The sequence below is a fragment of the Thermobia domestica genome, chromosome 13, assembly GCF_964235325.1.
Source record: "Thermobia domestica chromosome 13, izTheDome1.hap1.1, whole genome shotgun sequence".
NCBI classification, from domain to species: Eukaryota; Metazoa; Arthropoda; class Insecta; order Zygentoma; family Lepismatidae; genus Thermobia; species Thermobia domestica.
In genome coordinates, this window is record NC_137466.1 from 161,693,217 (window position 1) to 161,720,407 (window position 27,191).

A 27,191-nucleotide genomic window follows, 5' to 3' on the forward strand; every position below is an offset into this window, starting at 1 on the left:
TCTATAAACTCTCTTTGATAGGAAATGTTCTACTCTTTCAAACTGGTCCAAATTATTTTCTCTCTAACATTCGAAATTTTTGAGAAATTAGCAAAGAAATAAATAAATAAATAAAATAAAATAAATAAATAAATAAAAAATAAAATAAAGGTGCCACCTCATCCGCCATTTTTACAAAATGACGACCTTAGTACAAGTCAGATCAGTGGAAGATTTAGTATGTTGATGAGGAACAAAATTACAATAATCCTAAGAAAAATTCACAAATTAATAGAAAGATATATGTTACAATCTATAATAATTTTGCTTCAAAATATATTTATTTTATATAAGTTGGTTACCTTTCAATGAAACTGATGGTTTTACAGAAAACTTCAGCAGATACATTACATTTTATCACAGCCGCTGCATTCTTACACGTCTACAGTCATTTAAAATTGGTTACAGTAAAATCAATTCATGAAATTATTAACATTTTTTTTCCTAATTTCTAGTAAAAGTAGTCATTTGTTTCTATTTATTTAACGGCATTTTGAGCATCCATCACGGCACAGTACCTGAATGGATTTATAACTTGCACATTCTAAAAATAATAAATTTATCTTTACAAAATGTGTATCAAATTACTCATTTAAACTACACATGTATACACTTTCGTAAGAATGTTACGTTTCATAAACAATATAAAACATGTCTTATAACATTGCTCTCTGATTATACGGAAAATATGCTGTATATATATATATATATATATATATATATATATACAAAGAGAGAGAAAGAGACAGACAGACAGAGGATGGACCATTTGTCTCAATACACCCTTGTAACTTTTAAACTAATGGGCAAAAACGCTAAAATTTTGCACCATGCAAATATCGGCAAGGGGATATTATTCGGCATACTGAGTTTTAGAACAGTCAGAATTGTGAGTGCGTGGTTAGTTGGCGCATGTGTGTTGAAAGTAGCCAGTGAGTTACGTACGTCCGGAGCTCCTGGCGAAACACTAGCGAAGATTAATAATAGTGGACAGAAGAAAAGAATCACTGACAGAGATCGCCGTGTATTAAAGAGAATTGTCACCAAGGAATGTGGAGAGAATGCGGAGAAAGTGACTGCGTATTCAATCGGCAGCTGGAATAGTCTATTCCGACAATCACAGTTCAACCCTAGTTGCATAACCTTAACATCCACGGTCTGGTCGCAGTTTCCAAACCGCTTATCAGTTATCACTACTCTTTATTGTGACAAAAATTGCGCCTAAAACACGTAAAATGGACCGCAGAAGATTGCAAACAAGCAATATTATCTGATAAACCGTTTACCTCATTTCCCACAATAGACAGTGTCTATATATAGCGGACGGCCGAAAAAGTTTATGTTCCGAAATATCTCGTTACTTCCGTGAAATAAAGTGAACAGCTCTACGTTCTGTGGGCACTGTCTTGAGCTTACGTTTATACTGCGCATTACTGTAGTGACTATATGGATACTTTACGTGACAATGTGAGTCCTACAGTGAATAGAGATGTTTTCTTACGGCCTCTGACACATTTTTATCTTAATTCACACTGCTGGAACTGTACGGGCATGATTTCATGAACATCGGGATTAAGTACGACACCTCCTCTGGCTCGCTTAATTCCCAGATCTTAATACTATCGAACACCTTTAATCAGTTCTGAAACTCAGAATTCGGAACAGATATCCTCCTCAGATCTTCGCTGACGTAACTCTATGTTGCACTGTATGGGGAATTGTACAATATATCTCTGGAGACAAGTATTTAAATGCCTCCATTGTATGAAGAATGACAAATATTCTCCAGGGTAACGGTTATTCCACACAGTATGATTCAGGTAAGCTGCACTTTCTCCAGATGTCTCCAGGGGCACGGTGGCTTAGTGATAGAGAGCTTACTTCTGGTGTGTGGGGTTCCTGGTTCGATCCCCGCCAAGTAAGTTTGTGGTAGACAACACCGTGTCCATGGATTTTCTCGGAGTTCTCCTGTTTCCTTCCACATTTCATTCCACCAATTATTCCATCAACGTTCACTTGCTTTAATCATCCGTCTCCCTTAGCCTAACAGGCATAATTGTAAGACGTTAAACTGAAAGATATCATTTCATTTCATTTTTCCCAGACGTCTCCACTATTTTGGTAACAATGTGTACTTCATATTAATCCTTGGAGTTATACATAATAAGAGATTGCGCAAGTTTAGATGTCCATTAATTCGATTGAGAGATTTACTTCTCTGTGGCACGTGCAATTCTAGATTTTATCTTAGCTCACTGTTAGAGCGCTAAATTCTAGTGTGTAGAGTCCCCGGTTTGATCCCAACTGGATTTTATGGTGGACAAACACCATGTGGGTGGGTGTTCTCCGAGTTCTTCCATTTCACCCCACTTTCTTCATTCCACCATTTCTTTTAATCTTATCACCGTCTCCTTCAGCCTACATGGCAAAATATTTGGACGTAAAATTAAAAGATTTCATTTCAGTTTTCTAGATTTTTCTCTTTTCTAAATTTTGCGATAGGCGACTCTTATGGTCATTCAAAATTTGATTCGAGATGAGTCGAATCATTCAGAAGAGGACGAACACAAAACCGAAATACACTTTCCGGAATTCCCAAAATGTAACACTACTTCATAATGCTGAAATATTGTAGAATTACTAGTTTGTATTATACATAGTATGGAAATGTTATGTTGTGGAGGAGATGCATTCCCTCTTTTAACTAAATCCTAGCTACGCCACTTATAGCATATTTTCCAGTGATTTGTTTTAACATGAAAAACTCTCAGCCAAGTTACAAAATTTATTATGCTAGTCGCTTCTTGCTTCGTACCATTCATTCACCTTCAAAACCTAATTTTTACAACCTAATTTGAACTTTAATGAAGAAACGGAGCAAGTACAAAAATGGGGACTTAAAAAAAAAGAGTTCCAAGATTTTTTTCTTCTTGTCTTTAATCCGCTGTCTTCATTATTGATTAGCTCCATTAGATGTCGCTCTTCCACTTAGAACCCCTAACACTTCTTTACAGCCTTCGCCTGCCACTGAAAGAGAATTTGCTACTTCTTTCTCTACGGCCGTCCGGTAAGATTCGTCTTTTATATCTTTCAAGTTGATATTTACATTGTAGTACGCACCCCATACACAAGTTTCCAAACAACGGGCTCCAACCTGAAACAAAAGAATTGTATAAATAAAACAATAAATATTAGATTAACTTTTCGAAACTCACAAATAATCTTTCCAACTGACTTTCTTAAAATCGATAAACTTAACCCAGTAACGTCATTTCAGATTTGTCTTGGGGGGGGGCATATATTACCCCTTGATATAAGTAAAATTTCGCGTTTTTCACTGACTTGTTACTACTATATTGATAAAATCTATATACATCTCAAACTCAGGGGGGTCAAATGCCCCTCCCTGTCCCCCTAAATGACGCCCCTGACTTAACCCATAGTAATTTTTCATTAGTATTCATATGAAACTGTCATATTTTTTCTGTTAAAAGCTGAGAGAAAAATTCAATACTTTAATAATATTTTTCTAGCAATACTTTAATAATATTTTTCTATAACAAGAACTCGGAAAGTATGAGTATTTTAAAATATTTTTGGGTCTATAATAAAGATATGCAGAAGAGTAAACTAAACGGAAATTTCCGAAGGGCGTAAGCTGACCAGTCTATGATTTTAAGTTAAGGGTAAAGCGAATCTTCACATTGTAAGTGTGATTGTTGCTCTTTTCTGTCAATAATAAAGAGCTTGAAAATACTACAATATTTTAATACATTTTTTTTAAAGTTTAAGTATGAAAAAGATTTTTAAAAATGAAATGAAATCTTTCAGTTTAACGTCCGACGATTATACCCTTTAGGCTAAAGGAGAGAGAGAGATGAGTAAAGTAAGTGAATGATGATGGAAGAATTAGTGGAATGTGGCTGTGGGAGGAAGCGGGAGTAACCCGGGAAAATCACAGACACGATGTTGTACACCACAATCTTACTTGGACGGGGAATCGAACGAGGGATCCCCGAAGGAAAACTTTAAAATAGTATTTCAACTTCATGATATTTTAATTTTCTATTCTGTAGTGTTTAAGTATTTCTTGACCTACAATAAAGATCTGGAGGAGGATACAGTACCTTAAAACTTTCTGATCTATAATAATTGATGGTCTGTCTATTGGTTTCTAATTTTACTGATCTAATTTTATTAATTAATTTTATTTCATCTCTAGTATAAGAAGTATTAGTTCTATTACCCGTTTCATCTGTTAAGAACTCTTGTGACCGCATATGCAACAAATTATGAGATTTAATTAGGGTAATTCACGAGTCATAGTGCTGCAAGAAGTTTAGCAATTTTTCTCCCAGAATTTCAAAATGTAAATACACATGGAAATTACTACGACCAATAATAAATATCTGTATTGGAAGGGGAGGAGAAGAGCACGGAATTCAGTGCTAAAACGCTCAGTTCTGGTACGAAAGCTTCCTGGTTCGACCCCAGGCCATATAAATTTGTGGTGGACAACATAATTTACGTGGGTTCTCTGGAGCTTTTTAGTTTCCTCCCACATTACCATTCCATCAAGTATTTCATTCACTTTCATTAGCCATCCGACTTCTCTGTTCTACAGGGCATAAAACTAGAAATTATATTTAATTTCATTTTCAAAAAAATATCTGGAGGTAAGTGACTATTTTGATGCATGTAATAAAGTTCTAAACAAAATAGATTTCATATGATAACACAACATTAGAAATTCTGAAGAAAGGGAACAATCCAGGTGATATGTAATCTACCTAATCTGTTCTTTGTGCAAGTTCATAACAAATGGCGGGTGGGTATGTAAAGTGCGTTAAGCCAAAAGTTAGTGTTTTAGAGAAGTTGCATTTGAAAGTTCAGATATAAGTCCAAAAATCTGGATTTGGGTTTTAGATATAAATCCAAAAACACAAGTCTTATTAACATGAAGACCTACAAGAGCTAATCATTTTTCCGAAGCCAGATTTTGGACTTATGTCTGAACTCTCAAATGCGATTTCTTTAGAACTAATTGTTGACTTAAAGCACTTTACACACCGATCCGCCATATGTAGTACAAAATATTCGGTAGCTCCATGTATTCAATCCTAATTTATTTAATGCGGCTTTCGTTCGTGGAACTAATTCCATACCAAGGGTTAAAAGAGAAGAAAAAATTTTCAGAAGGACGAAAGAACTCTGTAAACTTTCTTAGGAATTCTTCCATGAAATAAGACTTGAAGCTGCTCGTCTCGAAAATGTATCGTGAAGGTAATGTATTGTTTTAAAAATATACGTTTTTATTGGATTTTTTTTTGTCTCGTCACGATAATTCTGTCTCCTCTCATCTTGTATGTAAATCTAGTAATAGTCATTTCAGTTGCTAGGACGAAACTTGTTGTTTAAAATGGGATCCGATTTGAACTAATCGTAAGAAACCCTACTTACTTAGTATTCGTTGGAAGAGTAACATGTGATCTGTGTATCAAGTGTTGGGAGTGTTCATCTGTGGTGCGAGCAATCCCTGATTCGATCCCAGACCCATAGAAGTTTCTGGTTGACAACATCGTGTTCGTGAGTTATCTCGTCTACTCCAACATTCTCATTCCACCAATTTCATCAAAATGATTCACCTCAATTAATTGCTTTCCTTTAGCCTGAATGGCATAATTGTGGGGTGTCATATTAGAAATGTTATTTTATTTCAGTTCTCGCTCTTGATTAAAATTTGTTCAAGTTCCGTTAACAAGATTGATTATTCCTCTTTTATTTACGTTCGTCACATATTATCTGTTTAGGTTCCTTAAACCCTATCCATTAATGTCATTCGAAAGTTATATTTACCTGCAAGTCAGACATAGTCCCAATATTTCCAACTTGTGCCAACTCTACCATCGTTGGCCATGTGCTATTTACAAGTCTGATAAGTTGTAATGGCACAGAAATTGACTTCTTTAATCCTGCTTGAAGAGCGCTTTCCCTCGCTGCTACTTCTTCTGGAGTACTTCTTGGTAATTTTAAGGCTTCCTGTAAAAATAAAATAAATATCTTCGATTTTCGAAATTATTGAAATATTTATCTTATCTTAGAAGTAAGGTTACCCAAGTATAACATAAGGATTTTTCAATCACAATTTGTAGGACTACGTCTCACAAATTAAGAGGCCTAATCACTGCGAAATTAAAATACCGTTAAGTTTACAATAATTATGCGATATATTCAAATAGACATAAAATAATCGAAATGTGGAACAAGAGCGCGCTAGACAACGTTATTTTCCATGACGTACCGTTATCACGAGTCACCTAAATGCCGATTTTCTAAATAGCTGGAAATAGAAAGCAGATAAGTAGGTCGCGATAACCGTATCTCATGTAAAATAATATTGTCTAGCGAGCTCTTGTTCCATATTTCGATTATGTTTTATCTATTTATTTTTTGTCTATTACATAATTACTGTAAAATTAGAGGTATTTTAATTTCACCGTGATGGGGCCTCTTAAGTTCTCGAAACGCCGAGAGATTGCACTATTAATAGATAATTGTGTTAGCAAACATAAGAAGCACATTTGTCTGTATTTTTCGTGGGAAACGGAAATCAACTGATTGAAATTAAGTTCTTTTTCTTCTTTTCTTCTTGGATTAATATAAGAATGAAATTACATTGTGCATATCAGATAAGTATGTGTATTTGCAGGTAAATGTTTACTACGAGTACTATCTACTTACTCGTATCATTTATAGAAACACAAATTAATTTTTATTGGCTTAGACAGAATCTAATTGATAAGGAGGTGGGCGGATAAGGGCCATTTTTCGCCCATCAGACAACGGAAAAATGAAGTGTCCGATTCCGACAAGTTTGCAATGTATTTGTATACTAGAAGATATGTTGCATATGTAAAAATAATAGATACGTGATAAAGAAAATAGTAAGTCATAGAAATGAGTGCCCAAAAAGAGTCCGTTTCAGCGTTTTGCGACATTTTGGTAATGTTTGCTGTCTTTGATGGAGGCTTATAGGAAGAAGGAGTCGATGAACCAAAATAAATCTGACTCGTCATAATATAACACTGTGTAACCTTTGATATGAGTACTAACTGATTTTGGTTCAGTGTGTCCTTCTACCTATTAGAGAACAAAATGTATTGCGCGAGAGGATAGAGCGATGAATACCGTTTATACGCTGTAATGTACGAGTTCAACTGGATACTCCAGCTCTGATGTAAGTTACCGATTGTGACTGAAAATACATGCTCAGCATGTCAATAAGATATATAAAGAAAATGTATTGTTTGCGCGGATATGTGTGTAGGGCAGCAAAAATAGAGACAGCACGTTATGGAGTATTGAGAAGGCGTGTCATTTCTGAAAGTGGTATGAGTAAAAGTGCGAGCAGGAAAACCAGTCGCAGAATGGCATGAAATTCTGCAATAGATATATATATATCGAAGAATCATACATACCACGCGTCAATGAAGTACCGGTGGGAAGTCATTAATACGTTATATTGCAATACTGAGGGAAAGATGAAAAACAACGACCAACAATCGTTACCTGATGTCTCCGATCCTTACACTCACGAGCACTTAAGTGACAAAGGTATGTACTCTTTGTGCATACATCATGACGATGCTTCTGTTCTCCGAGTTCAGTGGTACTGTCAATGTAAAGTAGGCGCACGGGTCTTCGGATGTTGTGGGCATGTTGCTTCCGTACTATGGTTTCTGGATTACTAGCGCCACAATTCCACCGCAGTTAAGAAACCGAGTCTAGAATATACTCATACACTACAAGATGCCGCTGCAGGATGGTCCAGTGGCGATTCGGATGACGACAGCAAGCACGATGCCTAATCTGCAAACTAGCTACAAGTGTCTCCAGCTATCTGATTATTATCTATGCTTGATTATTTCCGATGTAATATATTGATCTCATAGTCGTAGTAGACTTAATTCTTCTTATTCTTGCCGTTAGTGTTCTATTTACTGTTGCTTTCTCGGATGCCAACTCATGACATTAGTGTTTACGTTCCTCATTAACACACGACTTACGTCTTTGTTTATTTTATTTTTTACCTCTCACTTATAGCGCTTTCCATCAAAATATATTTGTTTTCTTATTTTTATGAGGTATACTATTGGAAACCATGCATTTCACATCTCGGGCCTGATGGGCGAAAAATGGCCCTTATCAGCCCACCTCCTTTGCGGACTTTTTTGTATCGTTGTCTTGGAGTTAACTTTCAGTTTCAAATCAAGGAACTTTAACGTTGTGCGTATGAGACGTAGGCTTATACTTTATCGTGGGAAACGAGCTCCCGTCGGGAGAAGAACCCAGGTGTCCTGCACTGAAAACAAAACAATAATAATTTATATTCAAGAGGACACGGTGGCTCAGTAGTAAAGCGCTTACCTCCGGTGCGAGTGGTCCGTGGTTCGATTCCAGTCCATGTCACTGTCTGGTGGACAACATTGTGTCCGTGGCCTTTCTCGAGATTCTTCCATTTGCTTCCAGATTTTTATTCTACCAAGTTTTAAGTAATCATTTACTGTCATTAATCATCCGTCTCCTGTAGCCTACAGGGCTAACCGTTAAAAGCAAAACTAGGCATTTTATTTCATTCACTTCATTCAACCTTATGGGAATCCGATCGCATTCAGGGATAATAGTTAGATTAATTCTGTACAATATTAACATCCAATTTTTATACAGAGCTCCCTTCTGGCTAACTGGTTAGCGCATGCGCCTTTGATGTGGGATATTCTGGTTCGATTTCCGGCGGGAGCTCGTGTGGTTCGGATCCCACGTCTCATATAGCCTCGCTGCTGAAAGGGACGTCAAATTCAAATAGAAATGAACCGATTTTTATGCAAAAATGTGCAAAGTGTTAACCTCATGTTATCACAACTACCAAAAAATTGGTGCGGAATTATAGTTTCAATGTGATTCCGATATTATCGATAGGATTAATTTGAATCAATTAAATTCTGTTTCAACTCATAAGATGGGGTTAACGGGATTCATTAGTATAGCGTTCTATATTCTGCATTAAGAAAATATACTGGGACAGCTCTAAGTCTCAAGAGTTTCAAATCAATATTATATTAATAGATTTTCTTGGGTATCTCCAATTTTCTTCACTTTCTCAAGTTATGTCTTCTTTCAGTATCGCCATTCGCAATTAGCATCTCTTACATCATAAGATATTAACGTGGGATGTTAAACTCATTACATAAAATAACATTTATTGTAGTGAAGCCTTGAAACGAAAATATTCATTATAAAATACTCTAATGAAAATAAGCTGTTTAAAAAGTGAAATAATAAAATAAAAATGATGCTTTTATAAAATGCACGAAGAAAGGAGAATTTGTATTGTATTGTATTTATTTATTTACCTCTGTTGGGGTAAAATGAATAAAAACATAATAACTAAGATTAGAAATTGGACGCGATCGTACCACGTCTCTTACACAAAAATTTTAGTCCTTAACCTTAGGGAGAGCAGTTAATGCTTGTAGTCTTAATCTGATTTCAACATTTTATCCCACTGTTTGTTTTTTCATTATTTTCTGAAAAATGCTACATTTATATGTTTGTGGTCAAGAAAAGTTTATATGTTTGTGGTCAATTCTTTTGACAATATCTCGGAAACCACAAGCTCTGGAAAGATGCCGTTCTCACTCATCGATTTCAAATTTTGTGTAGATTGTTCAGTTCTAATTGAATATTTTAAAAATGGCCGTTGTTCCTTTATTACATTTTTAGGGGGTACACTGGAAGTATTGAAATGTTAAAAAGTAAAGCATCATATCCTACGAGTTATACATTCCAACACCAAACATTTGTATATGGGGTTAGTCAAATAATAATGAAAAACGAAGCATAACCAGTTTAAGATTTATCTTTATTGTTTGGAGTGTTTTGTCCAATGAACACCATAATATTACCGACATTATAATTAATTGTGTGTGTAATGTATTTGATAATTACATACTACATGCAAAAAAAAAAAAAAAAAAAAAACACTGGTCATACATGAATTCGAAACTCCAACCGGAAGTAGGCTCAAATATTGCAAACGGTGCGAGATAACTAACTAAAAACTAACTTTTATGGCCTATGAAACCCCGAGGTTCAATACCGCGTTCACAAAAGCTCTCCACTGACTTCTATCATCAGCCAGCTGGATCCAGTTTCTACTTTGTATTCCTATTTCTGCGAGATCCATCTTAATATCGTCCTCCCATCTGCGACTAGGTCTTCTTAATAGTCGTTTTCTGATTGGTCTTCCAGTCAAGACTTTGAAAGCGTTTCTGTTTTCTTCTAATCTAGCTAGATGACCTGCCCACCTGAGCCTCCTAGACTTGATGACCCTAATAATGCTTGGTAAAACGTATAAATTATGTAGTTCCTCATTATGAAGTTTACGCCATTCCCCATTCCCGTTCCTCTTAGGTCCGAATAGTAGCCTCAGGATCTTGTTCTCAAATACTTTCAATCTATGTTCTTCCCTCAGAGTAAGCGACCATGTTTCGCAACCATACAGAACAACAGGCATGATTATCGTTTTATATATTTTAAGCTTCAAATTCTTCGACAGAATTCGCGACGACAAGAGATTTTGAACTCAATAATAACACGAACTCCCTGCTTTTAATCGACATTTAATTTCTTCGTAAATATGATTTTCGTGTGTTAATATTGATCATAGATATTTGAAACTATCCACTTTATCAAAAGTATTGTTTAATAATTTTACACATCCATAATTTCCCGTATTACGGTCCCGACGCACTTCCATGTATTTAGTTTTCTCTGCATTTTACTTCTAAACCCAAGTCACTGCAAGCGTTTAGTAGGACCTCTGCATTCTTTGATATTATTCTCCTATCATCCCCTATTAATTTTACATCATCAGCATACGCCATAACCTGAGGAACACCGTTCAGCTCTAGGCCCTGGTTGTTATCTTTGATTTTTTTTTTTTTTTTTTTTTTTTTTTTTTTTTTGCGTATTCCAGGACAAAGTTGAATAATAATGGCGACAACGCATCTCCTTGTTTCAGGCCATTCTCGACGTGAATGTTCGTGGACAAAAATTTTCCTACCCGGACTTTACTTTTAGATTATTTTAAACATATCTTAATTAATCTAATTAGCTTTTTCGGTATTCCAAATTCTGTGAGGACGTAGTACAATGTTTCTATCCTAACCGAGTCGTAAGCCTTTCTAAAATCAATAAATAGTTGATGTACTGGAGTATTGTATTCCTACTGTTTTTCGAGTATTTGGGGAATGGTAAATATTTGATCGCGATTTCGTCTAAATCCGTACTGATAATCTCCAATAATTTCATCTGCGTATGGTGTCAATCTTGCTAATACAATGTTTGACAAAATTTTATAGGATGTTGACAGAAGAGAAATGCTTCGATAATTATTACAGTCAGTTTTGTCGCTTTTCTTGTGAATTGGAACAATGATTGATTGCTTCCACTCTTATTTCTTGTTCCAAATGAGGAGAATGAATTTGTGTATCTTGTTCCACAATTTTTCGCCTCCAGCTAAAAGTAACTCAGCTGGAATTTCGTCTACACTCGGAGATTTGTGTTTCTTTGATTTCTTTATAGCGTTTTCTACTTCTATTTGGTTGTGTTCTGGAATATACGGTTCTGCGGTGTGCATCTCACTTTCTCCACACACATTAGTTTTTGGCTGCGTATTAAGCAAATCGTCAAAGAAATCTTTCCATCTATTTAAGATGCTATCCGTATCAGTGAAAACTGTTCCGTCAGCTTTCTTTAATATATAAGCACGAGGTTGATACCCTTTCTTAAATTCGTTGATCCTCTTATACATGTCCCGAATGTTTTTTATTTTTACTATTATCTTCAAGTTTCTTAATTTTAGCTTTCAAAAAATCGCGTTTCTTTGTTCTAAAAGTTTTGGAAGTTTCCCACCTAATGTCTACGAAATTTTATGTAGTTATTTCATTCGGATTTTGTAGCCAACGTAATTTTGCCTGTTTTCTCTTCTCTGCTAGTTTAATGTATTCCTGGTCGAACCATGGTTTGTTCCTACGTATTTCTGCGTGTCCCAAGTTTTCTTTTGCTGAAATTTTAATGCTATCTCTAATTTAAATCCAAGTATAGTCAACACTAGTACACCCCAAATCTTCTAAAGCCGAGAATCCATTCGAAACTTCAATCTGGTATTCTTCTCTTACCTGGCTCTCTTCTAATTTCTTTAAATTAAATCTCTCCGTTTTCAGACATTGAATATTACCTTTATTCAACGATAACCTCTCTCGTATTATCGCTGCTACCAGGTAGTGGTCGGTGTCGCAATCAGCCCCTCTAAACTACCGCACATCAATTATTCTAGATTGTTTTCTTCTATCTATTAAAACGTGACCAATTTGATTGTGTGTTTTCCCGTCTGGTTAGGTCCAAATGCATTTATGAACGTCGTGGTGTGAGAATTTTGTACTGTTCACAATAAGGTTTTTGGAAGTTGCAAAGTTCACGAGTCTAATACCGTTGTCATAACTTTCCTTATGCGGACTTTCGTTCTCTATAATCGGTTTGAAAATATCCTCTCGTCCTACCTTCGCATTGAAATCCCCTAATAGCATTTTCATGTGGTACCGCGGGAGTTGGTCAAATATCCATTCCACTTCCTCGTACAAACTTTATTTTATATCGTCACCCTTATCTTCTGTTGGGGCATGTATATTCAAAATAATTATATCACACCACCGACCCTTAAGAGTAATAAAAGAAAGTCTGTCAGTAACAAATTCAACCCGCTTAATTGCTGATATTATTTGTTTATGAACGAAAACCTCTGTTCCTAATTGGTGATTTTTATTTCCTTCCCCGTAAAAGAACGTAAAATTTCCAGAATTTACAGTTCCATTTCCTTCCCACCTAACTTCCTGAACTCCTACTAGGTTCATCCTGTATTTCTCTAACTCACTCGTTACGGATTTTAACGCGCCTGCCCTATGAAGACTTCTAATATTCCATGTTCCAAATCTCATGTCCATTTTCTTTTGCTGAGGTCGTGCCAAGTTATCAGTCCTTGTCCGAGGCTTCCTGTGAATGTTTCTGAACAAGTGCCTTTATTATTATTATTTTTTTTTTATAGGATGAGGTTGTTAGCTTTACCCAAACCTCCAAGCTTGAGGACCACTCCTTGTTTGTTCGCGACTGCTTATTCAGTATATTCGCAGCTAACCTCTATATCTAGAGGCCTTCTCCTCGATCCGCAACCTGAAGACGAGTCATGCCGTGGTGACAGGAACCCACGTTACACGGTGCGCGATATTGAAAAAAATCTCCCCTTTATAATACCCCTTGCCGATTTTCATCAAGATGTCCTTCGGTTGTGTCTGTAAAGGGACATGTACAGATGTGAGGAATGACAAGGAGATTCATGCTCATATGTGAATAATGCGCTGTGTAGAGAGCGCAGGTTCAAGTTATTTTTTTATTTTATTTATTTTTACGGTTTTAGTCTTTACTCAGTACGAGTAGCCTGTAATCCTATCTATCTAACTTTCCTCAATTTGAAAATACTGTAAGATTTCAATGAGATAACATATTTTTGCTTTAAGTGACGAAAGGACAAAAAGTATGGTGATCGTGAAAAGATTTCAACGGATTTACACGTTTCATGGTCCATGTATGCAAAAAAAGAGAGGGATTTTTCGACATCTGTCAGTCTGTTCGTTCTTATGTACACTCACCTAAAGGCCATACCGTTCAACATATGTGAACCAAAATTCAAACTTAAGATTTTCAAGTGATTCTCCAGAGGAGCTTCTCCAATACTGGTAAATTAATTTAAATTGAAGTATTGCTATCACATACTTCTTTGTTTCTTTTGTTTAAAAGTTAAAAGAAAAAAAAAGGATCTAATACCTCAGGAAGAGTGGAATAGTGGAAGAAAACCTTAAAAGGCACTTACCATATAGTCTGTAAAAGCCGCAGTATCTGCATCTATTAGTGGAATAATAGATTTCATAGCCTTATGCATACTCGGGATAAGGCGTCTCATCGTGCTATCCAATGATTCCCATTGTTTCTTCCCATATGTCATCTGCCCTACCATTGTTCCCAGTGCTGCACCCTGTGGGGAATAAAGACAAATACATATCTAAAATTTCGCATGTGTTTATAGTATATTAAAGAATATAATTTCATTTGCAACATCAAAACTATATATAAACAGTTAATTGTTGTAGTCCGCGTCATTCGAATTGGCGTACGGCGTCAACCAATAAACTTGCTGTGTGCTGTTGCCAACCTTCAGTAAGGTATCTAATCATTCGTAATTGACCATAAAAATGAATAAAATCAATTGAAGCGCTTGGAGGATAAAGGTGTTATGTTACATTTTTCGAAATGTTGCATTCTGGCTGTTCATGCACGTGTTATATGCTATCATGCTACCTAACACATTATTTGGGTGAGTCCTCGTCCTAGTGCAGATATTTAGAAACGATGAAGGTGGTATGTTAACAGACAAAGTTGTGAAAGTCAATTTTCCCATTATATTCAATTTGTTACATACCACCTTTATCCTCCAAGCGCTTCTAGGAAAGATTAAATTCCTCACTGAAGGTTTGGAATCAGCGCACTGCCAGCTTATTGGCTGACGCCATACGCCAATTCAGGTGACGCGGACTATAGTAGTATTCTACTGCTTTAGGAAGAAAAATAACAGAATTTGCATTGTGCCCATAAACGGTAATTCCCTGCTGAGTTATAATTTGCTTTCGCCTAAAAATTAATAAAGAGGATGACATTATGGAAAGCTATTAAACTCAAACCATTGAGTATTTGCAACAATAGTTTTTCATCAAATTGTTAGACATTTTATCAGTCCCAGCCGAATTTGAGTTTTCCATTTGTATTATTATGATGGTTATTTCACTCTCTGTTACTAGCCTTAAAAATATCGATTTCTCACATTTTTTTAGTTCCATTAAGTTAGTTTTACTAGTTTCTTTGTCTTTAATACGAGTTTGTCCTAAATTTGTAAAATATTTATTAAATGATGTTGCTATGCCCTTTGCATTTATCATATTTACACCCTCATACATTATGCTACTTATTTACTACTATACTTTTGCCTGTTGAGTCTTTTTTTAAAATTATTTTCCACTTTACCTGAGTTTTATTGTGTGATTGAAGCATCTCCCTACTATTATAATTTTACTGCAATGGCCCCAATACTCGCCCGATCTTAACCCAATTCAACAACGCCTTTGGAATGTCATTGAACCTCAAATTCGAGCTCATCGCCGGACTCCGCGGATTTTACAGGAATTAAGTGAGGTGTGCGTGCAGATATGGTGCACCATGCCTCCAGCCACCTACCCAAGTCTCATTGCTTCCATTGTCAAACCATATTACTGCTATCCTGAGAGCTATAGATGGACATACTAGATATTAGGTAAGTACTATATAACGTTCTGGCTATTCATTGTATGTTTACTAATAAATACTTACCATAGCACCAACCATAGCTGCTACTGAACCGCCTCCAGGCGCTGGCGATCGAGCCCCTACTTCGAGAACAAACTTTTCCACGGAGAGATTGCTCAAAGAATTCAGTTTAGAGTTTGGCAGTCTATATTCAATTATCCTTTCCCTGTGAACAACAAATCACTAACATTATCGATTGGCATCTCGAAACAAATATAAACATTTGTCCAGTATTTTATCTAATCACATAATGTGGAAATCTGACATTTTTGTTTTGTATCAAATCTTATTATATGATTTTTTATGGGTACAGTAGAACGTAGATAATCCGAACGTCAAAAATCCGAACGCGGTCCCTAGAAGCTAGTGACAGTACACTAATCCAATTTTCTTTCTGTGAAGTCATTGTTTTTACAATAGGTCATTGATATGTAATTGTTTCTCATACATATTTTTATTTTCCCTTAGCCCTATACAAGTTAAGTTTTAAGTGTGAGTTACAAGAACACTGTAATTTAGTGTACGAGCAGGTTCTTCAGAAACATTAAATGTAAGCAGCCTTACAAACGGTATTGTAAATACTGTTTGTACTCTATAATCATTGTATCGATAAAAGAGCATACCGTACAGTATATTTAAGCCTAAATTGCATTTTCTTGGTCATTTTCTAAAATCCGAACTACCCGTGATCCCAATTAGTTTGGATTTTGGTCTTCCTACTGTATATAAAATAAAACAATGTTTTTGAATCGATATAAAAATCAAAATACAAACTAAGCAAAAACAACAGCGCATTTCAAAACCTTAGAACTAACTTTAGTAGTAACATTCATCTTTAATGATACGAGTATATTCAATAATCATAATAATAATAAAATAATGTGTATGTGTGCCTGTCTGTCATCAGCTTTTCGCATAGAGTCACTCAGAGCCACCAAATTTTGTCGCCTACGATGATAAATATTTTTTTTTTCGGCTTGGGGGGAAATTACGGGAGGTCGAAATGTAAACATAAAAGATGATTTAAAAAAATCCGTGACGCTGTATTTTAATGTCTTGAGTCGGCAACAGTGTTAACTCAGTGGTATTGTAGAGGATATCAAACAATGTCTTCCTGTTCATATTTACACGGCACAAAATTTCAGTTTTTTTTTTTTTTTTTTTTTTTTTTTTACATATTAGTTTAGAAGTTACAAGGGCGTATCACGGTAGAATTGGTGTCCCCTGTATATACATATTATTTAAAACAAACTCCAAGTCCAGTTTACCATGGTGACACGGTAGCTCAATAAGAGAGGGCTTACTTTTACCAGAAAGGATCCCCAGTTTCGCTCCAAGCCAGTGGGCAAATGACTAACGTGTGTGATTTCTGTTGTGTGATCTCGAATTCGATCTCCAATGGACCTATTTGCATCAATAATTAAAAAAAATGAGTCTCACTTTGAGCAATAGTTTTCCGTCTCAAATTGGCTCGTTGATGAAACAAGTTTGTTAAAATAAATTAAATAATTAATCAATCAATTTATCCCATGCTGTATGAAATTTGATTTTCAGTTTAACGTCCCTTTCAGCAGCAAGGCTATATGAGACGTGGACCTAAGCTGAACGTGCTATCCGGACAACATGAGCTACCGTCGGGAATCGAACCCGGGTCTCCCACATCGATGTATGAAATTCTATTAGTAGGGATCAACCAGTTTTCTCTCTATGCTCCCACTATTTTAATTTAACTCTATGGACTACCACTATCCTTGTTTTCTAACTCATTGATTCATATATAAAAGTAGTTTTCTCTTTTCTCCGAAATGAACAGATAGGCCTATATTAATGTTTTGATTTCATTGATTTCTTCTAAAAGTTCGGTTGAAATATCAATTGTTTTGTGAAAATTAAATTCTGCGACCTATAATCTTCACATTTTTAAAATCGAATTTGATCTTAATAATAATAATAATAATAATAATAATAATAATAATAATAATAATAATAATAATAATAATAATAATAATAATAATAATAATAATAAATGATTCTATAATGCAAATAAATTTTGATAAACCAAAAGATATTTATTTAACTAGACTTGAAGAAATAAAAGAATTCTCGCCGCGTTCCCCCACATTTTTACCCCTGACTTGAAGAAGAAATAACTTAAATTACATCATTAAACCCTTGTGTTCCAGGTGTCATTTTCCTGTGTGTGTGTGCTGTGATACCAGATTATCATTTATTGTTAAAAGACTGTCTAGACCCCGTTATATAGGGCATAGTTATTGTGCACGCGCGAGAAGGGTATTCATATTACTGATTAAAAGAAAATATTTTTTGCAATGTGGAACATTTGGACTGAAAAAGGAAAATTTTGATGTTGTGAAGGGATTTTAAGCTACTTCATGTTGACAACATTGACCGGAGATCAAAGATAAAGTGTTTTTCCTTTTTTTCGATCTCGAATTTATTAATTATTTATCGTCAAAATAAACACATGTGTGTGTTGTAATTGAATGCTCCCTTAGGCCTGTCATCTACTCAGACAAAACATTTTTTTTGTCTTTTCTGTCAGTAAGGTGCTGTCACCTAGGGAGAAATAGTAGAACTAAGTCTTGCCTTTCATCCACTAACAAATTTCATCATTTCCAGAATTAATACGACCCTTAACAAAGGATATGTTTTCATGACATCCTCATGGATGCCAGTGGTATTTCGCAATGGAGTATTTTATGACAGCCACATGGATGTCACTGATATGCAAGAGGTTAATGTTCTAGCTCATTTCAAAGAAAATACAAAAAACCATCATATAATTCAATAGGATAAAAAATAAAATAAAAATGGCCTTAAGTGGTACTCAACACCGTGAATCCCTCTGTACATATAATACTTGCCTCCAAGTCAATATCTGAATCACAATAAACTTATTATGAAAAAAAAAAGCAATAGAAAGAAGTAATATTGGTTTCTAAAAAAATAAACTGCACTTACTTCGGGTCAAAGGGATGAAAAGAAGATAAACCCAACCTATCAATAGCCAATCGAACTTTCTGATCCTCTTCCAATACGAAAAGGTTTTCCTTCGAAATGTAATACTCAGCTGCCTTCAGTAAGGAGTTGAGAGGAACCAAGCCAACGATCTCGGAACCCACAACTGGGAGATTCAATTCCGTTGCGTCTTTTTTTGCCTGCAAAAGAAAAAATGAATATACAGTAGAACTCCTCTAATCCGTCATCTTTGGGACTGGGAGTATGGTCGGAACGAAAAAATAGTCGGATTATTAGAAAATACAGAAAAATGCTTATTTTCAGCGCTAAACCAACGAACAGTAAGCACTAAAAAAACCATACAGTGCTGTATAGAAAAAACGCACAACGAAAAAAAGATACAATAGATGATGAAGCACTAAAGCGAAGAAGCGGTAACAGCAAGTAAATAACAATGCCGCGACGGCAGTAAGACCACGTTTCCATTTTACATGAATCTTGTAGCTGTCATAAAAAAGATCTTGCTATCCGATCTTTCCATCTACTGTTTAGATTTCACAACTTCTTGTAAACAAGAAAGGTATCACCACCCTTGCAACACTGCACTTTAGTGGACAAACAATTAACGTGTATTTTGGCACAGTCATTAAAAATGTGTATTTTGACGCACTCCCCCTCCCTGTCCAAAAGAACCCGTTGTTTCGGAAGCGGCGAAACTAGTTTTTCCTTTATATCAGCGGGAGGGCGATAGCAGGTAGCAAGCAAGACGTCCCAGAAACTTGGACACTGTTCAACTCTTTGCAAGATGGAAAAAAATGTGTTATGACCCTTACAAGAATATGTGTACACGGTGAAATGTGGTAGAGTTTCAAGATTTTTTTTTTTTTTTATGACAGCTACAAGTTCTTGTAACGTGACAATGTGGCTTAAACGACAGTGGGCGTCGTGAGACGAGCCGGGAGAAGTTCGGCTCAAGCACGGTAGGATCAAGCGGAGTTGGCGGACCAGCCGAGGGCGAACGAGAGGGGTTCAACCAGGGGCGGATCCAGGAGGGGGTAATCGCCCCCCAGAAGAGGAAACTTTCTTATTTTATATACAAGGTGTTTCAGATAAAACGTCCAGTGCTTATAAATCCGAAACGGCTGAGAATAAAAAGATGAAACAAAAACTGAGATAGGAAAATTTCATAGGGCGCATCACATGGTGTTGTTGTGGTGACCCCCAGGGCACTCCTTCAAGGGGGCCCAGGGGCCAACTTCTAATTTTCAAATAGGAACAAGTCTTGAATCATACTTCATTCAATAGTACTTGAAAAACGAAACAACTTTTGTAGGAAACCATTTTCGATTTGGGCCACCGTATTCAAAATGGCCGCAAAAAGTGGGTTCTGTATCAGATAAAACGTCCAGTGCTTATAGGCCTAAATCAGAAACGGCGGATAATACAGAGATGAAACAAAAACTGAGATAGAAACGATGATAAAGCATATCAAGTGATGTTGTTGTGGTGACCTTCAGGAAACTCAGTGAAGGGGGCCTTGGTGCCAACTTCAAACTGACACAGGACTTTTTGCTTCCATTTTGAAAACGGTGCCCCAAATCGAAAATTGTTTCCTACAAAAGTTGTTTCGTTTTTCAAGGACTATTAAATGAGGTATGAATCAATACATGTTCCCATTTGAAAATTTGACCCTGGGGGTCACCACGACAACACCATATGATGCGCCCTATGACATTTTCCTATCTCAGTTTTTGTTTTATCTTTTTATTCTCAGCCATTTCGGATTTATAAGCATGGACGTTTTATCTGATATAGGACCCACTTTTTGCGGCCATTTAAAAACGGTGGCCCAAATCGAAAATTGTTTCCTACAAAAGTTGTTTCGTTTTTCAAGTACTATTGAATGAGGTATGAATCGATACATGTTCCTATTTGAAAATTTGAAGTTGGCCCCTGAGCCCCCTTGAAGGAGGGCCCTGGGGGTCACCACAACAACACCATGTGATGCGCCCTATGACATTTTCCTATCTCAGTTTTTGTTTCATCTTTTTTTTCTCAGCCGTTTCGGATTTATAAGCACTGGACGTTTTATCTGAAACACCCTGTATATAAATAAAACCCATCCCAAAGTTTGGAGCCCTTAAAGTATCAGTATGACAACCCACCGCCCCCCCAGAAGTCGGTCCTAGATCCGCCCCTGGGTTCTACTGTATTTATATCAGTTCTTTTTCCTATAAGACACTAAACATGGAAACTCTGAAACAATAATAATAATATTCCTTCTTGCCGATTTAGTGGCTAGCGCGTACCTTAGGTGCACGGGGTCTCGCGTTTGATTCTCAGTGGAAGAACACTGATAAATTTGAACGTACTACGGTGATTCAGAATCCACCTTAAATTGTATATTGATGTCTCACATAGCCTCGGTGCTGATAAGGGAACGCTAAACTTCAATAACCACCCAACCAATAAAAATAATAATAAATAAAGTAAAACCTGTTTATTTAGTCACCTGTCTAGCTTGAAACTTCCTTATATTGTAATTAACTTTACTCCTATGCTCCTAGTGTACGCCATCGGGAACGATATACTGGAAAATACGTGTATATTGAAGTATATTCTTATTTCTTCGAAGCATAAAAGGATATATTCATGAATGCGTTCTGATGTTTCTGGAAAGATCAATCAGAAAGGTAGTTAGGAAGGACCTTGCTAGTGCTATACTCCAGTACTCAAATACAAAAGGTTGCGTTGCGTCTCATTGGAAAGTCTCAAATTCTTTGTCTATTGTGTATGTTCTTGTTAGCCTACTTTTGATTGTTTACGTTTCCAAGAGCTCATCAAACTATAGTAGTTGATTTTGACTTAATAAACTATATATCTTCTAAGTATAATTTTCAAAGAGTTCTGTGGGGTAACACAACACTGAATAAAATAGCTGTAATAAGATATCAATAATTGTAAGATGCAAATGTCCATATGTTTATATATTATCTTAATAAATAATGTCTGTACATATAATTACATAAATGAAGAATGCTGTTCATTCTACCTTTGAAACTCCACAAACCTTTAATAAAAATAATAATTAAGTGTCTATTTAACTGCAGAAATGAAGATTTCCACACTACATAAAGAGGAAGGCTCTTTTTGTATTGCGGGGCGAAGACTCTATGGATGCAATTGTACCTATTTTTTTAATTGCGGAGACACATTAATCTACGTGACATCTATACTTGATGCCCTCAAGCATACCATAAAATACAATGGAGAGGATGACAATACCTGTATGACAATTGGCAGTTTCAAAAGATGTAAACTTATTCCACCTTGTCACTACGTATGTAGTACTTCATGCTCCACACATGCTTTTATTGCTTGAATAACATATCTAAATATTTAATGTACTTTTAAAATTTTATTTTATTTTATAGTCTACAGATAAATGGCATCACTGGATGGAAGCAGAATTGCTCTCTAACAAGACCTCAGGTTTACTTACGAATTTCTCAGTGTCAAATCTCTGATCTATTTTATGTTTCATATGATAGAAATATGTTTCTAGAAATGTGTTCTGTTCTATGTATTAAATAAGATATTAACATAGCCATAGTGAATTAACAATTCAGGAAGTAGATGAAAAATATAATAAACTATAACAATTGCTATCATGACATTCATAGCTTGAAAGTGATTAAAAGAGGGATATTTTGTTAATACAGTAGACCTAACCTGAACGACACCTTTGTCTAAAAATATCGTAATATGAATAATATTAACACCAGTGGCACATTATTACATTCAGTGAATTGTGAACAGTATCAGTTTTATAGAAAACATGAATTTTATTTAAGGCGAAAAAAGTAAATTTATCAAAGAAAGAAAAAGTATCTTATATGTATCATTCTTATATGGATACATTCTTCCATAAATGTTTTTTTTTTTTTTCAAAAATAGAAAATTCATTAACCTACTTGTTGCCATCGCGAATCAGTTTTCGATTTTCAATTATTTTATATTATTTTGTGTTTCCCCGCCAGGTGGTTAGGGTGAAGGTTTGTTCATCGAATAATTCTTAATACATACTAAAAATTTCAAATGAAAAAAAAAATGAAATGAAATCTATGAGTTTTAGTTCCACAATTATGCCGGTTAGGCTAAAGGAGACGGTGATGATGATAAATGAATGAAATGGTGGAATGAAGAAAGTGGGAGGAAACGGGAGAACTCCGAGAAAACCTACGAGCACGGTGTTTGTCCACCACAAAGTCCACACGGCGTGAGCTGGGATCGAACCAGCGTCCCAAGCACCGGAGGTGAACCCTCTACCACTGAGCCACCGCGCCCCCAAGAATTTCAAATGGGTAGAATCTTTTATGATTCATGTGTAAATAACTCTCAGGAGATTTGTTCTGGGATTTTTATGAGGCCAATTCGAACATGATCTAAAAGTAACCTTTGTATATAGAGACTTTCATCACAGATTTACGTGATTTGGTTCAAAACACTGATGTAACGTCTACCTATTGAGTAGAAATGTACGAGGAACTGCTAGAGAATTCGTACGTGGAATAGTAAAATTTTAGTTATTCTATATACTTTCGCCGAGGTTCAATACACTTCCTTGTACAGTGCTCCAGTTTTTGCAGACCAGTTCAAAAAATCTGGAACTTTCTCGCACCATTGTTCGTAGTATCATCCTTATGAAACCTAAAATGGCATCCTTTCGAGTGTTACAGTTTGCGAAATCAGTAATAGTAAGACAGAGCTAAATCTGGGGAATAAGGAGGAGGATGATCTAGACTTTGAAATCCTAGATCATTCAAGGTCAGTTGTGCTTGCAGTGTTTGATGAAAAGGTGTATTCTTCTGAAGGAACGAAATTGCTTTCTTTTCATTTTCCGCGGCGTTGTATTTTCAATTTTTCTTTGTTTTGTGAGTAATGCTGAGATTTTGCATTAAATGTCTGACGCTTGGGCAGGTAATCTATGAGTACGACTCCGTCCTTATCCCAGAAGAATGCTATAAACACTTTCTCAACCTACTTCTGTCTCTTGAACTCCTTGGGGCGAGGGAAAATGTTATGCTACCACTCCATTGACTGTTGTTTTGTTTCAGAATCGTAGCAGTACAACCAGGGGTAAAAGAGAGGGGAACGCGGAGTGACTTCGCCCCTCGCTTCCAGAGAATATCTGTGGCGTCCCCCCATTTTCTAAAAGAATTACAATGGGCAATGATAGACAAAGTTGATGGCGTGACGTTATGCGCCATCCCCCTACCTTTTCAGTTCCACTTTTAACCGACAACAACCACATTTCGTCCATGGTTACTATTCGTGACAGAAGTTGATGTGCATCATCATCAAAATGGGAGAAGATTTCCATTGACGTCGTCACTCTTTCACTCGTTTAATCTCCTGATAGTTTTTTTGGGAACCCAATATGCCGAGAACTTGCGCATGCCCAAGTCATTATGAATTATGCTACAGACATGTTCCACAAAAATGCCCACAATCTTTGACACACAATCAAAAGATTGTGCTGAAAATATTTGCAATTTTCAAGAATAATGTCACGAATTGCATCCATGATTTCAGGGACAGTCACTGCTTTTGGTTATCCTGGATGTAAAGCATCATGTGTTGAGAAATCACCACTTTTAAATCCTGTACCACTTATTTTTTCACCATTTTGTATAACGGAAGAGAGTCCCATATTGTTTCACTGGTTTCCTCATAAATTTACCTCTTTATGAGAGCTGTGATCTCGATGTTCTTAAAGTTCGCTGGTTGGGCACACATAATCATTTCAGACAGGTCTGAAAACGCAATAAGAACTTCATTATTAACCCTTTCGTGCATAACAACTTCATATGAGGCGCTAATATTATTTATATTTCTAACATCTCAAAGTTAGTCGATGTTACGAGATTTTTCTTCCACGGATCCATGAAGGCCTCAGGTAAGTTGCTCGCAAAATGGAATGTACTGTATTATCCCCATGTTACTCAATGTTATGCATTTAGAGCATGCGTTCCTTACTGGTTTCAAGCTGCTATTTTATTTGAAGTAGTTTTGATAAAATGGAAAACAATCCGAAGGGAAAAAAATAGTTTTATATTTCTAAAGATTCAAAAATAGCGGTCTATAACTGTTTTTATCGTACGTACTAGAAATGATACTTTTTATGCTATTTAAACTTGTAACCTTAAATGAGGCTTCCATGCAGCTAGGAACGTTTTCAGTACGTACTAAAAAGTTCCGTAGTAATGGTATGAAATGGTGGTACTTATTTATTTACTTTCGGCTTCGGCTATAAATATCTCTGTTGATGATAATAAATTTACTTGGTTTGTGGAGAGCGAATGTAGATAAATTTGACAATGCCGATTGTAGTAGGGGCGCACAGACGAGTGAAGTCCACCCCCCCCCAAAAAAAAAACTTCCTAACCCAACATATATTTCTAAATTTTGTCAATAAAACTTTACTTGTTGAACATGAAAATGATGATGCGGCATGAAAATTTGATTCTACACTTCATCTGTACTCTTTCTCTTATAAAAAAATCTAATTCTATAATATTTCTAAAAATATAGGAAGTATTTTACAGCTACTTATCGGCTGTTCGGGTACAGAATAATACACGTTTAATAGTACATAGACGTAGTGGCTTGTAGTGTTGGAACACCCCAAAGCTTGGAACAAAAATTTCTTGGTGCAGGCCTAGGTTATAATATTATATTTATCCAGTAAAAAAAAGCGTAATTAATTTTTTACTTACATATTTCTACCTGCAATTGACTCATAATATTTTCTCTTCGATTCCACGAATTAGCCAGACTTATCGCGATAATCGGAAAGAAGCTCCAAATGTTCGAGCACAAGGATTCTCCATACAAGAGAAAAACAAGATGCATGTGTGTGGATGGTGTAATGTTTACTTGTGTCCGTAGTGTTTTCGAAAATTTCCATTGTAAATGACCACAATAGTTTACAGTAGCATCCCAAGACTGTCAATGGAAAAGACGAGGATAAATGTGAGGACAATGCGAAGTCCATTTGTGTACACAGCTCTTCCAGTGTTGCCGTTGTAAGTGATGAAAACAACCATAGTAATGAGTTCCGTTCACAATGTAATGCTACGTGTAGAACCCATTTTACATAGAAGTCTCATACATTTTTTTTTTTTTTTTTTTTTACTGTAATTGATAATGAACAACAACGAAAATGAAATGAAATGAAATCTTTGAGTTTTACGTCCCACGGTTATGCCGGTTAGGTTAAAGGAGACGGTGATAATGAGAGATGAGTGAAATGGTGGAATGAAGAAAGTGGGAGGAAACGGGAGAACCCCGAGAAAACCCACGAGCACGGTGTTTGTCCACCACAAAGTTCACTTGGCGGGGGCTGGAAACAACAACGAAATACACGTTATACTGTAATGTAAGTCAAACATAATATAACTATACTATATATTATATTTTTGGCATGAAAAATAGCTGCCCCCCAAAAATATATATTTGCCCCTCCTTTTCCCTCCTACGAAATTAAAGCTGGCGTCGTCACTGTTACCATCCTATTAAAAACACATCTTTCTAAGAAAATAATATTTTTGTTCTCCCGCCTGTAAACCTACGAAAATGGAGTTATGTTCCTCTGGTTCTCATGTGACGATATGATAACCATGCGACCTATTTAGATGAAACTGATGATAAAGCCTAACCTCATGAAGTTTTTCATTATGGCACTAGGAAGACGATAGTATACAACAATACGGTTAATGAGCTACAGCCCAAATCTATGATTGGCATTTAAACTTTAATTTGTGATTAACTATAATATTATCCATCCATTGATATGTTACATCGAAATAAGCAAAATGACCTGCTCGACGGTAAATTTTCATGCATACTTTTCGAGAAAATTTAGAAAAATGTTTTATATTGCGTCAAAATGAATGTCGTTAGTTACCAACAACAACTACTAATGATTTTCATTCTACTAGAACATTTTGTAATATCCTCACAATGTGCTCATCACCAACACGGGTTCATCGTAAATAGGGATGCGCACAAGACAAGATTTGTGGCTGTCTCGTCTCGAAAATATGCTGTAAAAGTGATGTTTCGACTCGAAAAATGTATATTTCTCTATTGGAAGAGCCGTGTCTGGACTCGAATTTTATGAGGAAAGTACTGTCTCGACTCGTCTCGTGCGCATCCCTAATCGTAAACATCAAGACAGGCAGCGCGCCAAACATCAACGTACTAGCACGTGATTCGAAGTTGGACAGTAGCGACATCATTCGGGAAGTCGGAGGGCAGCCGGACTTCCAGGAGCCGCAGGACACCAGTGTTGCCAATTTGGGGGAAAAGTCGCTAAATCTAGGGGATTCGCATTCCAGAATAGCGACAAAAAATAATTTTTCCGATTAGCGACTTTTTTGGTGATTTTGAAATGACGATTTGGCGACTTATTTACAAATCTAGCGACTTTTGTACAGCGAACAACTTATCATAAAATAAGTACTATTAACTCGAAGCAGTTTAGGTATATGTTTATTTTCCTTTTGCTTATTTGAACCAGTGCAGATATTGACGAGCTGAGAAAGTACATAACATTTATCTCCATATTCCCGCTTTGATTGCTGTTATCTCTTACCTTC

General features: G+C 36.0%; 1 protein-coding gene across 1 annotated transcript in view; it reads right to left on the reverse strand.

Moving 5' to 3' along the window:
- Positions 1 to 285: 285 nt before the first annotated feature.
- LOC145668693 (formimidoyltransferase-cyclodeaminase-like) overlaps positions 286 to 27,191 on the reverse strand; it is a 133,465-nt gene continuing 106,559 nt past the window's right edge. The window contains exons 6-10 of the mRNA XM_081736767.1: positions 18,532 to 18,728; positions 15,574 to 15,715; positions 14,027 to 14,188; positions 5,896 to 6,078; positions 286 to 3,193 (exon numbers count right to left, since the gene is read on the reverse strand). Of these exons, the coding sequence (XP_081592893.1) occupies positions 2,993 to 3,193; positions 5,896 to 6,078; positions 14,027 to 14,188; positions 15,574 to 15,715; positions 18,532 to 18,728 (885 nt within the window). The 3' untranslated portion in view covers positions 286 to 2,992. The remainder of the gene's footprint in view (positions 3,194 to 5,895; positions 6,079 to 14,026; positions 14,189 to 15,573; positions 15,716 to 18,531; positions 18,729 to 27,191) is intronic.